Source organism: Mustela erminea, chromosome 15 (genome assembly GCF_009829155.1).
Source record: "Mustela erminea isolate mMusErm1 chromosome 15, mMusErm1.Pri, whole genome shotgun sequence".
In the NCBI taxonomy this organism is placed as follows: Eukaryota; Metazoa; Chordata; class Mammalia; order Carnivora; family Mustelidae; genus Mustela; species Mustela erminea.
Genome location: NC_045628.1, coordinates 70,269,336 through 70,282,437, shown reverse-complemented (window position 1 = coordinate 70,282,437; position 13,102 = coordinate 70,269,336). Strand labels below are relative to the sequence as shown.

At 34.6% G+C, this 13,102-nt stretch overlaps 1 protein-coding gene across 9 annotated transcripts in view; it reads left to right on the top strand.

Moving 5' to 3' along the window:
* Positions 1-13,102, top strand: part of NBEA (neurobeachin) — a 678,194-nt gene that overhangs the window by 85,970 nt on the left and 579,122 nt on the right. For all 9 annotated transcript variants that reach the window (XM_032314437.1, XM_032314438.1, XM_032314436.1 and 6 more), the window contains exons 5-6: positions 3,796-3,917; positions 6,291-6,417. In XM_032314437.1, the coding sequence (XP_032170328.1) occupies positions 3,796-3,917; positions 6,291-6,417 (249 nt within the window). The remainder of the gene's footprint in view (positions 1-3,795; positions 3,918-6,290; positions 6,418-13,102) is intronic.

Sequence of the window (13,102 nt, the reverse complement as noted above, 5' to 3'; positions counted from 1 at the left end):
TTTTTTTTTTTAAATTTTATTTATTTATTTGACAGAGAGAAATCACAAGTAGATGGAGAGGCAGGCAGAGAGAGAGAGAGAGAGAGGGAAGCAGGCTCCCTGCCGAGCAGAGAGCCGGATGCGGGACTCGATCCCAGGACCCTGAGATAATGACCTGAGCGAAGGCAGCGGCTTAACCCACTGAGCCACCCAGGCGCCCCTCAGTTAAACTTTTTTAAATGGCATATGCTTTTGTAATCCAAGAAATTAGTATAAACCAAGGTCATGACCTTTTTTTCTTATGCTTTCTACCAAGAGTTCTTTTGTTTTAGCTCTTATATTTAGGTCTGTGTTTCTCTTCATGTGAATTTTTAAAATATGATACGACAGAAGGTTGAAGGTTAAAATTTTGTTTGTTTTGCATAAGAATATTGAATTGTTTTCTTGACCATTTGTTAAAGAGAGAGTCCTTTGACATTGGATTACCTTGGCACCTTTCTTGAAAATTATCTGGTTAGGGGGTATGTGGATTTGTTCCTGAACTCTGGTTCCTTTGTCTTCTGTTTCTGCTTTTATGCCAATATCAGATTGTCTTTATTTTTGTAGCTGTATAGTAAGTGGTTCTTGAAATCAGGTTGTGTGAATACTCCAAATCTGGTCTTTATTTTAAAATAACTTTGGCTATTCTAGATAGCATTTTAATACATGTGAATAGACTTGTCAACTTTTGTAAAATGCTTACCGTGATTTAGATTTTTTTATGTTAAATCTATAGAACAATTTGGAGAGATTATTGAGTCTTCTAGTTCATGAACATAGTATATCTCTACCTTTATTTGTTTTCTATGATTTTTCAGTGTTTTGCAGTTTTTAGCGTTAAGTTTTAAATATCTTCTGTTTCTCTTCCTATGTGTACGGGGAGGTTTTTTAATCATCAATGTGTTGATACTAGTGTTGAATTCTGTCCAATGCTTTTTCTGATTTTATTGAAGTGAACATATGAATTTTCTTCTTAATCTTTATTAATATTGTGAGTTACAATGATTGATATTTCAGTGTTAAACCAACCTTTGTGTTCCTGGGATCAAAACTAGTTGGTAGCTATGTTTTAATATTTTTGTCCAACACTGGATTTGATTTGCTAATGTAATGCTAAGAAATTTCGCAATTATTTTTATGAGTGATTTGGGGGTGTAGTTTTCTACTATAATATCTTTTTCTGGTTTGGTGTTAGGGTAATTCCTCATATGATGAGTTTGGAATTATTTCTTTCTTTCTATTAAAGAATTTATGTAGATTTGATATTACTTATTCTTAAATGTATGCTAGAATTCACTATTGTAGCTGTTTGGGCCTGGAGTTTTCTTTGTGGGAAGGTTTTAAACTATGAACTTAATTTCTTTAATAGACATAGGGAGGTTTTCTATTTTCTTTTGAGTGAGCTTTGGTAGTTTGTGTCTTCCAAGTAATTTTTCCAGTTAATCTGAGTTGTTGACTTTATTGGTATAAGTTTATCATCATATCCTTCTTATCCTTTTAATGTCTGTAGGATATTTAGTGATGCCTCCTCCTTCATTCTTTTTTTTTTAAAGATTTTATTTATTTATTTGATAGACAGAAATCACAAGTAGACAGAGAGGCAGGCAGGGAGAGAGAAGAGAAAGTAGGCTCCCTACTGAGCAAAGAGCCCAGTGTGGGGCTCGATCCCAGGACCCTGGGATCATGACCTGAGCTGAAGGCAGAGGCTTTAAACCACTGAGACACCCAGCTGCCCAACTCCTCCTTCATTCTTGACACTGGATTTTTTTTATTGATTAATCTAGCTGGAAGTTTATCCATTTTGTTGTTCTTTTCAAAGAATTCACATTCTCAGTCTACTTGATTTCATCGTTTTTATCTAACATTGTAGCATTGTAGAGAGTATGTCTAACTTTTGACTAGAAAACTGGTTTTGATTTCAGAATCCTCTACTTCATTACTGTGGAGGACTAGTGCCTTAATGTTTCTTGGCTTACCTTCATGTAAAATGTTAGTACTTTCTCATGGAAGAGTGTTAATGTGAGCCTGTAATGAAATAATACACTTTTTCCATATTTAAGTACTATATAAGTTGTACAGATCATGTAAATATTTCTTGCTCTTCGGTTATTAGTGCATAAGTATCCTTGTAGTCTCTCAGTTCATCAACCATTCCCTTAGCTTTTTTTTCCTTAATATTTTGTTACTAACCCTTTTTTTTAGGTTATATTTTTCCATTGTAACAAAATTGTGAAACAAAAATAGGAAAATTAAAAATTTTGAAACAAAAATAATAAAGTTAAAAATCTCTTTCCAGATGAAAGTTAATAATTTTACATATCAGATTGTTAGAGTGGAGCACATATCAAATGTACATTGTGGTGCTTAGCAGGGAAAACAGTGTCACTGTCCCTAAGAAGGTATCAGTTTTCTCAGATTTATGTAATAGTTCTATTTGCATACATACATATATTTTGATATATGTTATAAAAGTGTTCTTGATCTGACATCTAGTAGATAGCAGTTTAAGGAGTGAGAAGAGCCAAGTGTTTTAATAGAAATATTAATCAAGTTACTGTCTTACTGATAGAATCAACAAAACTAGCTAAAACAATGTTTAAACTGTTTTAATAAATGATTTGAATTTCTTCAATAGGGTTGCACGTCATCCTGTTTTTAGATATTTGATCCATTTACCAGAAGTCTGTGAATATTTTCTATTAGTATGTAATGCATTTTACACATACATGCATGCACACACACAGAGAGAATTTTACTTATATGTTTCTAGGGGTGTATGGTTGAGTTATTTTCATTCAGGGAATTTTGATGGACTTAGACTATCTACTCCATCTTTCTTGGTTTTCCCTGTATCACTCATTTTCATGAAGGGTATTATCAATTAGGAATATAGTCTATGTAGTAAAGGAAGCAAAGAAGGAACTAGAACTTTTACAACTCTTATTTCATTTGGGTCATAAAAGCTATGTATAAGATAAATGATATTATTGCTATTAAATTTGTTGTGGAAAGAGCCTCAGCAGTGTTACATGGTTCAGGGTCATAAAGCAGAGTCACAGCCTGAATTAAAATTTGCTTGACCTTAAATCCAGTGTTTTGTTTTGTTTTTTAGCAATGGACTGGCTTATTTCCAGGTGTGTTATCTTTGGTACTGAACTACTGAAAAATTCAGATAGGAACTGACTTTAAAATCCTTACCATTACAGTGTTTTTGCTAATTTACTTCTGGATGAACATGATACTGGAAGTCCACAATGAAACTGAGACAAATGCTATTCTAGAGCCTCTCAAGTGTGTGTTTTGTACCAGTTGTAGCAAGATCAACAAAAATTAGTATTATTTCATTATCACTTAAGATTATATTTTTCTTTTGTAAGACTTTTTTTTTTTTCCTGTTGTAATTTGGTTCACTAGTGTTTGCAACTCTATGTGATTTGGGGCTCTTTCAGTCCTACTATGGAGGTAATAACAAATGATCTGTTGGACTGCCTGTCTTTTTCTTAGTGGAAGAGTGGTAGGTCTAAAAAACTTGAAGGGCAGCTTGACTCAAATTCTTTCCTCTATCTCTTAGGTTAGTGCAATCTTTAAGTTCTGATTTAGGGTTTAGTGGACTGGATGTTGAAACTGGTGATACAAAAAGTGTACTGGTTGGGGATAAGTCCATGATTTTCTGATATTTATACCTTCCTTGTTTTTTGATCTGTAAAGGCTATGTTTGGCCTTGGTTACTATCACATTTTCTTAAGCTGATACTTTTCTTTTTTCATTGCCTTGTAGGCAATTGCATTGCCTCCTATTGCAAAGTGGCCTTATCAGAATGGCTTCACCCTAAATACTTGGTTTCGTATGGATCCATTAAATAACATTAATGTTGATAAGGATAAACCTTATCTTTATTGGTAAGTAATGTATTTAATTTTCATACTTTCATCTTAAGTATTTCAGTTTTGTAAATATGTAACAGTTTCAAGGCAACATATCAAATAGAATGTATATGTGTTTGTGTGTGTGTGTGTGTATATTAAAATATATATAAAAATATATATATTTGTATATGTTAAAACTATAAAGACATATGTCAGTTTATTCATTTTTTGCTATTGGTTTTAGGCAACCTGTGTCACTATTTTTTTCCTTTATTTTTAATTAATTAATTAATTTTTAATTTTTTATTTTTTATAAACATATATTTTTATCCCCAGGGTACAGGTCTGTGAATCGCCAGGTTTACACACTTCACAGCACTCACCAAAGCACATACCCTCCCCAATGGCCATAACCCCACCCCCCCTTCTCCCCCCCCCCCCCCAGCAACTTTCAGTTTGTTCTGTGAGATTAAGAGTCACTTATGGTTTGTCTCCCTCCCAATCTCATCTTGTTTCATTGATTCTTCTCCTACCCACTTAAGCCCCCATGTTGCATCACCACATATGATAGTTGTCTTTCTCTGCTTGACTTATTTCGCTAAGCGTGATACGCTCTAGTTTCATCCACGTTGTCGCAAATGACAAAATTTCATTTCTTTTGATGGCTGCATAGTATTCCATTGTGTATATATACCACATCTTCTTTATCCATTCATCTGTTGATTGACATCTAGGTTCTTTCCATAGTTTGGCTATTGTGGACATTGCTGCTATAAACATTTGGGTGCACGTGCCCCTTCGGATCAATACGTTTGTATCTTTAGGGTAAATACCCAGTAGTGCAATTGCTGGGTCATAGGATAGCTCTATTTTCAACTTCTTGAGGAACCTCCATGCTGTTTTCTAGAGTAGTTGCACCAGCTTGCATTCCCACCAACAGTGTAGGAGCGTTCCCCTTTCTCCGCATCCTCGCCAGCATCTGTCATTTCCTGACTTGTTGATTATTTTATTTATTTTTATTTATTTATTTTTCATTATTTTTTTCTAATGGTAACATTAGAAAGTCAATATTTACAAGCCTCTTTTTCCAGTCCACATCAATATAGATTAGTAAGGGGATTGTTAGTGGACAAGCAAGTCCCCAACCCAGGGGAGGAAAAAAAAAACCGAACTCCTTCTAGATTTCATTACTTTGCCTTTTTACTTTCTTTGTTCTATGAACATAATTAAGATATGCTTTAAAAATATTAGTGATAACTACAGTGCAAGAAAATAACAAATAATAAAAGTAATTATTTGATAGATAACTAACAGAATAGGTTGATAAACCCAGATAGGTTGACCTGTAAGGACCAAGAGCTTGATTGTTTTAGTTTACCAATAATGCACAGTAATGAGAACATCAAACTTTCATTGACTGCCTTACCATACACTAGGCCTTGTAAATGTTTACATGTATTACCTCATTTAATGTTTGCAATGCTTTGAAATAAGACTGCCTGGGATTAAGTCTTCACTACATATTGATCCTGTGCTTTGGTGCCTTCAACTGTAAAGTGAAGATAACAGTAGTACCTGTCACATCAGATTTAATGAGAGAATTATTAAACGCTTTTGAACATTGACTGCTTCAGAAATGTGAGTGCAGAAAAATTTGAGCTATTAACAGATCGTAAGCTCTATTATAAAAGATTATGTAAGGATAGTAGGGAGAGGGAGTTCTAAACAAACGTCTGAACTTCCAAACATAAATGGGTTGAATTTCAGAATGGTCATTTTGGCAGATCATACATATATTTTAATAATACCATTATTTTGCAGAGCATTTACAATTTTTATAATACTGTGCTTAAATTCACAGCTAGGAGGAGTGCTCCCTTAGAAGAAAATAACTGTATTTCATAGACATGTTCTCTTTCTTAAATGTACTCCTTTATTTGATTACCTACATCATTTATCAAACTTGGCTCTAACTTTTTTTTTTTTTTTGTAATTTTTAAGCTATTTTAAAAGATAAAATAGAATTGGAATTAAGTTGTTTTGAAAAGAGTAGCTGTGTAAATGGTGTCTGTATTTGCTAATTTCAGGGGTCCTGGAAGGTAAATGAAGTCTACTTGGTAGGCTTTCATTGGCCATTAATCTGTTTTTATGTATTTGTGATATTTTACCTTGAAATTTCAGGAGGTTTTTGATCTATAGTCTATTTTCTCAATTTAAAGTTCTTCTTTAGTTGTTCTAAACCTTTTATGGTTTAATCTTTCTTTGGTACATGTAATACTCTTCTACTCTATGGGGAAATGAGTTTCATTTTTATAATAGTGTTTTATATTTTATTTATTTAATAATTTTTAGAAATATAGTTCTTTGTATCAGAGGATATTATACTATTCTCAGTTTTCTTTACAGCTTTCGTACTAGCAAAGGAGTTGGTTACTCTGCTCACTTCGTTGGCAACTGTCTAATAGTCACATCACTGAAGTCTAAAGGAAAAGGTTTTCAGCACTGTGTGAAATATGATTTTCAACCACGTAAGGTAGGTATAAGTAAATGTTTCTATTGAGAATGACACAATTCACCATTTCCCCATCTTAAAATTCACCTTTTATGACTTCTGTAATATTCTCTTTCATTGGTTTTTCTTATGACTCATAGTGCTTTTCTCTTCTCCTTGTCTGCATTTTCTTTTTATTTTTATGTCTAACTATTCACATAAAAAGTCTCTTGACCTCTCACAGTGTCTGTCTCACTTACTTGCTCGCTGGGATCTATTCTATGGCATTCTTATAGTAAATACTTACTGTGTACTTACTGAGTTCCAGACATTGTTGTAGGCACTAGAAAGAAGACAGTGAACAAAACAGATAACATTCCTGCTTTTGTGGAGGATATAATTTTTTGAAAATTTTTATTCAGTTTCATGATAAGCTTTCCACTATTATTCTTACCTCCAAGCTCTGTTCTTATATCTTACAGCTCTGTTATATCTTATAGCTCTGTTCTTATATCTACCAAAGATACTGCCATGTAAATGTCTTTCTGGCCCCTCATTTATTTACAGAAAATGTAACACTGAATTTACATTTCCAGTCCCATATTCAGTATGTTCTTAAGTCCCCTGTTTTGATTAAGCTGCTTAATCAAAGCCAAAGACTACCATCTTCATGGTAATGGGGACTTGAATCATCTTTGTTCTTCACCCCCTTTTTGATCATGGTATCAGTGCAACTTTCCACTCCTTTACTGTGTATCTCTGTAATATATGTCTTTAAGAAAATTCCTTAGTTGTTGCTTAAATTCTTCATATTGTTCTCTCCTTATCTTGGATCCTTTGTCTCTTCCTCTCCCAAACTATTTATATACTAATATCTGATTTATGGTCATGATCATATTATTCCACTGCTCAAACCAGTCATTTGCTTCTCACTAACTATAGAATAACTTCACCTTCTTAGCCTAGTCCTTCATGATTTGGATTTCACTTTTAGCTTTTTACTTATCCTCTTTACTCTGTCAAAACTGAACTACTCTACGTGTTTCAGTTTTTATCTTTTCCTTTTCAAATGTTCAGTCTCTGGTGTGAAAACATTTACGTGTCTCCTCATTTATGGCTATTGGTCTTCAAATCCCACCTTATTGTTAGGTTCCATTCCATATAACACCATTTCCGTGGAATCTTTCCTTGATTTCCTTGCTTTCCAATATAATCTCTCTCATTGCATATTATTTCAGTATTTCTTATAGCAATTATTTCTCTTAAATCTTTATTACTCATATGTGCATTATTTAGTAACTGTTGAAACTAAGCTATGTGTTAGATTCATCTTTGTATTCCTTCATAAACTTGCCACAGAATTCTGATCTTGGTGGATTGCTAATAATATATGTTGGATAAGTGAATAAAATATGCTTTAACAACCAAAGAGAACCCTTTGTTTCCTGAAGGAGTAGGTTCTATTTATCTGGACAGCTAATTTCTGTTGAGCAGTTTATTTTCTAGTGGTGTAAAATAAATGAGGTGTTACTGTTGATAAAGTGAGAAAGGAGGCCTGGGTGTTGTTGTGGTCATTGCTCTTTCTGGGGCAGTATGCCAAGGACCTTTTCCATGTGGCAGGAGTAAGAAAGGTAGTCATGGCAATAAAGGCCAAGTAATGTGGTTGTTACTATGTGATACATTTTTAAAATCGAAAGTTCACCAGCCTTTCTTGTTGTTCTAGCACAGTAATGTACACTGCAAAAACTAAGTTAATTATTGGATTTATAGAGAATTAGAGTATTATCCATGAGCATTAAGAGAGATTTTATGCTTTTTGACAAGGTGTTTTACACAGGTTTAATGGAAAATACAGTCACTTAGAATCCTAACTACTGACACATTCTTATATCTTTATTTAGATCCTAAAATTTTGGTACATAATTTTGTATATGTCATATATAATAATTTATGGAATATATAAATTTGCTGTATGTTATATAGAAATAATACAGTGTCTTTTCAGTTTTCAGCATGTTTATGAAAACAGTATTAAAGAGTTTTAACAATTACATTATTAATTCAAAGTTTATTCAAAGGCAAACTTATATATGAACTTTGTTATTTAATGATAGTTTTGAGGAATTGTGTATGAAGAGCATTTGCAGAAATTTTGCTTTAATTACCCTTCTATCTTATTCTTCTTCTTCCTTTGCTTTTCTCCTCCTCAATATTCTCTTGTCCCTCTTTTGCCTCTAATTCCTCTTGTTCATCCTTTTCATCTTCCCCTAAGTTTCCCCTTCTTTTTCCCTTTTCCCTCCTCCTCCTTTTTCTTGTTCTTCTTCCCTCTTCTTCCTCTGACTTCATTTGATTTAGATATTAGAACCAGTTTTTAGACTGGAGATTCAGACTTCACAGTAGTTTTTATATGTGTACATATCATGCACTATGGATTTATAGATATTTAGCTCTTTCAAAAGGTCAGGTGTTAAACCTCTAGATTTGGTAATACAGAGAGATTTTTCTTGAGGGAGTTTTAGTTAATTCTGGTAGTCCTGAATCGTGTTTCCTGAGATTGAAGGTTGCAGTGATTTCTGCTTCTTCAGTAATGCTGACTTCAAGGAGGGAATGTTGCTCTACAGCTAATGTTTTGGCCCATTAAATATACCTTTGCCTAATACCTAGTAGAATATGGATCTTCAGAGACCAGGTTGAAATGCACTTTTAAAAGCCTAGTCTGAACATAAAAAATAACAAGAGAAAATGCAGAGAAATGTGTAACTGTGTAACTAGATTTATGAGATATAATTTGCTATTACCTGGGGTTTTTCTAGAGAAATGTTCCATTTTATATATGTGTGTGTGTGTGTGTGTGTGTATAAAATATTTTAATGGACTCCATCTTTGTGTAAGAGTAACTAACTATTTGAAACTTCTCAATCTTAAAAAAAAAGGACAGAAATAATAGGAGTTCCTATTTCCACATGTTTAAGGCCAGTTACCCCTTCCAGGTTCAAGGGTCTTTTGGATATATGACAGTGAGATTGTCTACCTTCTTTAGGGCACACTCTACATTTTACCCACGGGAATATTTATCCACAGGAACAACCATAACAGAGATGATGAGCCCACGTATAGCAGAGGGATGCCATTTCTTTTTCTTTCTTTTCATTTGTTTTCTTGTTTGCTTATGATCCCATGTGTGTTTTGCCATGTATTGATGAAATTATGATTTAGGATGGGGTTTTCAAATACACATTTAAAAATTTTACCTGAGTCTAATAAAAATATTTGCTTTATGTTTAAGCAATAGTAATAGCTATTTTTATTAAAGAATATCAGTGTAACAATCATTCATTAATATATACTTGGAAAATAGCTTAAAAAGCAGTGATTCAAAATAAATTTTTATATTAGATCGGAGGTTCTTTTTTCCTTGATACAAATCACAGTTAGTTCCTATAACTTCAGTTGTCCCTCCACCAGAAATTCTGACTTATTAGATTTGAGATGACACCCAGGAGGGTTTGCCAAATGTGCCAAACTATTTTGAATTTCCTCAGGAATTTGTAATAAATACAGCTTCTTAGAATTAGAATTTTCGTATTAGGAATATGTTTTTAACAAATGCTCTAGGTGATTTTTTTTTCATCAGATAAGTTTAGATAACAGTGGTTTGAAGAGTATAAATAAGGAAAGTTAGGGTGAAGTTAAGAACCAAATAAAATTGTCATTAACCAATAAAAGCAATTTAACCCATTTGTTCTCTCTGTTTTTGTTTCTACGCTATTTCCTTATGAGAGATACATTCCCATTTGTAGCAGCTCTATATACATTGATTCTAAGGAGTCTTGGCTGGTGCAAGGCCATAGAGTGATAGAGGTTTTGAAAAACCTGTTAAGATTCTCAGAAACCTTGAAAACCATAGTATTTTATTTTATTGTTTCATTATTCAAGATAAATACATTCTTTTTTTTCCTTATTTTTCCAGAAGATGCCCTAGCTAAATTGTTATCGTTTAATAAGGTATTTAACTGACCTTTCAAAAAGAAATGTTTATATTAAAACTTTCGCTTCCTTACCTGTACCACTTACAGATGTTTGACCTTGTGTTAATACCTATGTGTTAGCTACTGTTGGTGTTTGTATAATTATCATGTTATATTTTCCTGTGAATTCTTTTTTTTTTTTTAAGATTTTATTTATTTATTTGACAGATAGAGATAATGAGTAGGCAGAGAGGCAGGCAGAGAGAGGAAGGGAAGCAGGATCCCTGCCGAGCAGAGCCCTATGTGGGGCTGGATCCTAGGACCCCGGGATCATGACCTGAGCCGAAGGCAGAGGCTTTAACCCACTGAGCCACCCAGGCGCCCCTTTCCTGTGAATTCTTATTACAGGTTTTTTTCTTGTTCTTCTTTTATAGATCTATTTTTGAGTCTTAATTAAATGGAGACCTTAGTAGATGTACAGACTATCATATGATACACAGTTTCCAGCTTTCCTCCCATTTCTTTAAAAACATTGGTCAAAACTATCAAGTCAAAGGTTGAGCTCTTTGGAATTGAAAAAGCATTTGTCTATTTTATATAAAGGATATATTGATATACCAAGAAAAGAGAACAGAAAAGTTAATTTTCCTGAAACTACGTTGATCTTCACTGAGATCAGTTCATTCACTCAACTCTGCATTCATTTATTCATTCATCAGTTTTATCAAATATCAGTGTTATGACCAAAAGCAAACTCTGTTATTCCACATCTTGTTATCTGGCTAATTAAGTGGCTAACTGTATTAATTATCTCAAGTTAATGGTACCGCAACCAAATTAAGTAAAAAATTGGAAACTAGCTTACATTTGCCTTTTTTGTATCAGCACTTTCAGTCAGTTCTGTTAATTAGTCCCTATCCCCCTTCTTTTAATTACAAATACCTTTATCTTTTTTTTTTTTTTTTCCCAGCATAACAGTATTCATTATTTTTGCATCACACCCCGTGCTCCATGCAATCCGTGCCCTCTATAATACCCACCACCTGGTACCCCAACCACCCACCCCCCGTCCCTTCAAAACCCTCAGATTGTTTTTCAGAGTCCATAGTCTCTCATGGTTCACCTCCGCTTCCAATTTCCCCCAACTCCCTTCTCCACTCTAAGTCCCTATGTCCTCCATGCTATTTGTTATGCTCCACAAATAAGTGAAACCATATGATAATTGACTCTCTCTGCTTGACTTATTTCACTCAGCATAATCTCTTCCAGTCCCGTCCATGTTGCTACACAAGTTGGGTATTCATCCTTTCTGATGGAGGCATAATACTCTATCCCCAGGGGTACAGGTCTGTGAATCACCAGGTTTACACACTTCAAAGCACTCACCAAAGCACATACCCTCCCCAATGTCCATAATCCCACCCCCTTCTCCCAAACCCCCTCCCCCCAGCAACCCTCAGTTTGTTTTGTGAGATTGAAAGTCACTTATGGTTTGTCTCCCTCCCAATCCCATCTTGTTTCATTTATTCTTCTCCTACCCACTTAAGCCCCCATGTTGCATCACCACTTCCTCATATCAGGGAGATCATATGATAGTTGTCTTTCTCTGCTTGACTTATTTCGCTAAGCATGATACGCTCTAGTTCCATCCATGTTGTCGCAAATGGCAAGATTTCATTTCTTTTGATGGCTGCATAGTATTCCATTGTGTATATATACCACATCTTCTTGATCCATTCATCTGTTGATGGACATCTAGGTTCTTTCCTTAGTTTGGCTATTGTGGACATTGCTGCTATAAACATTCGGGTGCATGTGCCCCTTTGGATCACTACGTTTGTATCCTTAGGGTAAATACCCAATAGTGCAATTGCTGGGTCATAGGGCAGTTCTATTTTCAACATTTTGAGGAACCTCCATGCTGTTTTCCAGAGTGGCTGCACCAGCTTGCATTCCCACCAACAGTGTAGGAGGGTTCCCCTTTCTCCGCATCCTCGCCAGCATCTGTCATTTCCTGACTTGTTGATTTTAGCCATTCTGACTGGTGTGAGGTGATATCTCATTGTGGTTTTGATTTGTATTTCCCTGATGCCGAGTGATATGGAGCACTTTTTCATGTGTCTGTTGGCCATCTGGATGTCTTCTTTGCAGAAATGTCTGTTCATGTCCTCTGCCCATTTCTTGATTGGATTATTTGTTCTTTGGGTGTTGAGTTTGCTAAGTTCTTTATAGATTCTGGACATTAGTCCTTTATCTGATATGTCATTTGCAAATATCTTCTCCCATTCTGTCAGTTGTCTTTTGATTTTGTTAACTGTTTCCTTTGCTGTGCAAAAGCTTTTGATCTTGATGAAATCCCAATAGTTCATTTTTGCCCTTGCTTCCCTTGCCTTTTGCGTTGTTCCTAGGAAGATGTTGCTGCGGTTGAGGTCAAAGAGGTTGCTGCCTGTGTTCTCCTCAAGGATTTTGATGGATTCCTTTCGCACATTGAGGTCCTTCATCCATTTTGAGTCTATTTTTGTGTGTGGTGTAAGGAAATGGTCCAATTTCATTTTTCTGCATGTGGCTGTCCAATTTTCCCAGCACCATTTATTGAAGAGGCTGTCTTTTTTCCATTGGACATTCTTTCCTGCTTTGTCGAAGATTAGTTGACCATAGAGTTGAGGGTCTATTTCTGGGCTCTCTATTCTGTTCCATTGATCTATGTGTCTGTTTTTGTGCCAGTACCATGCTGTCTTGATGACGACAGCTTTGTAATA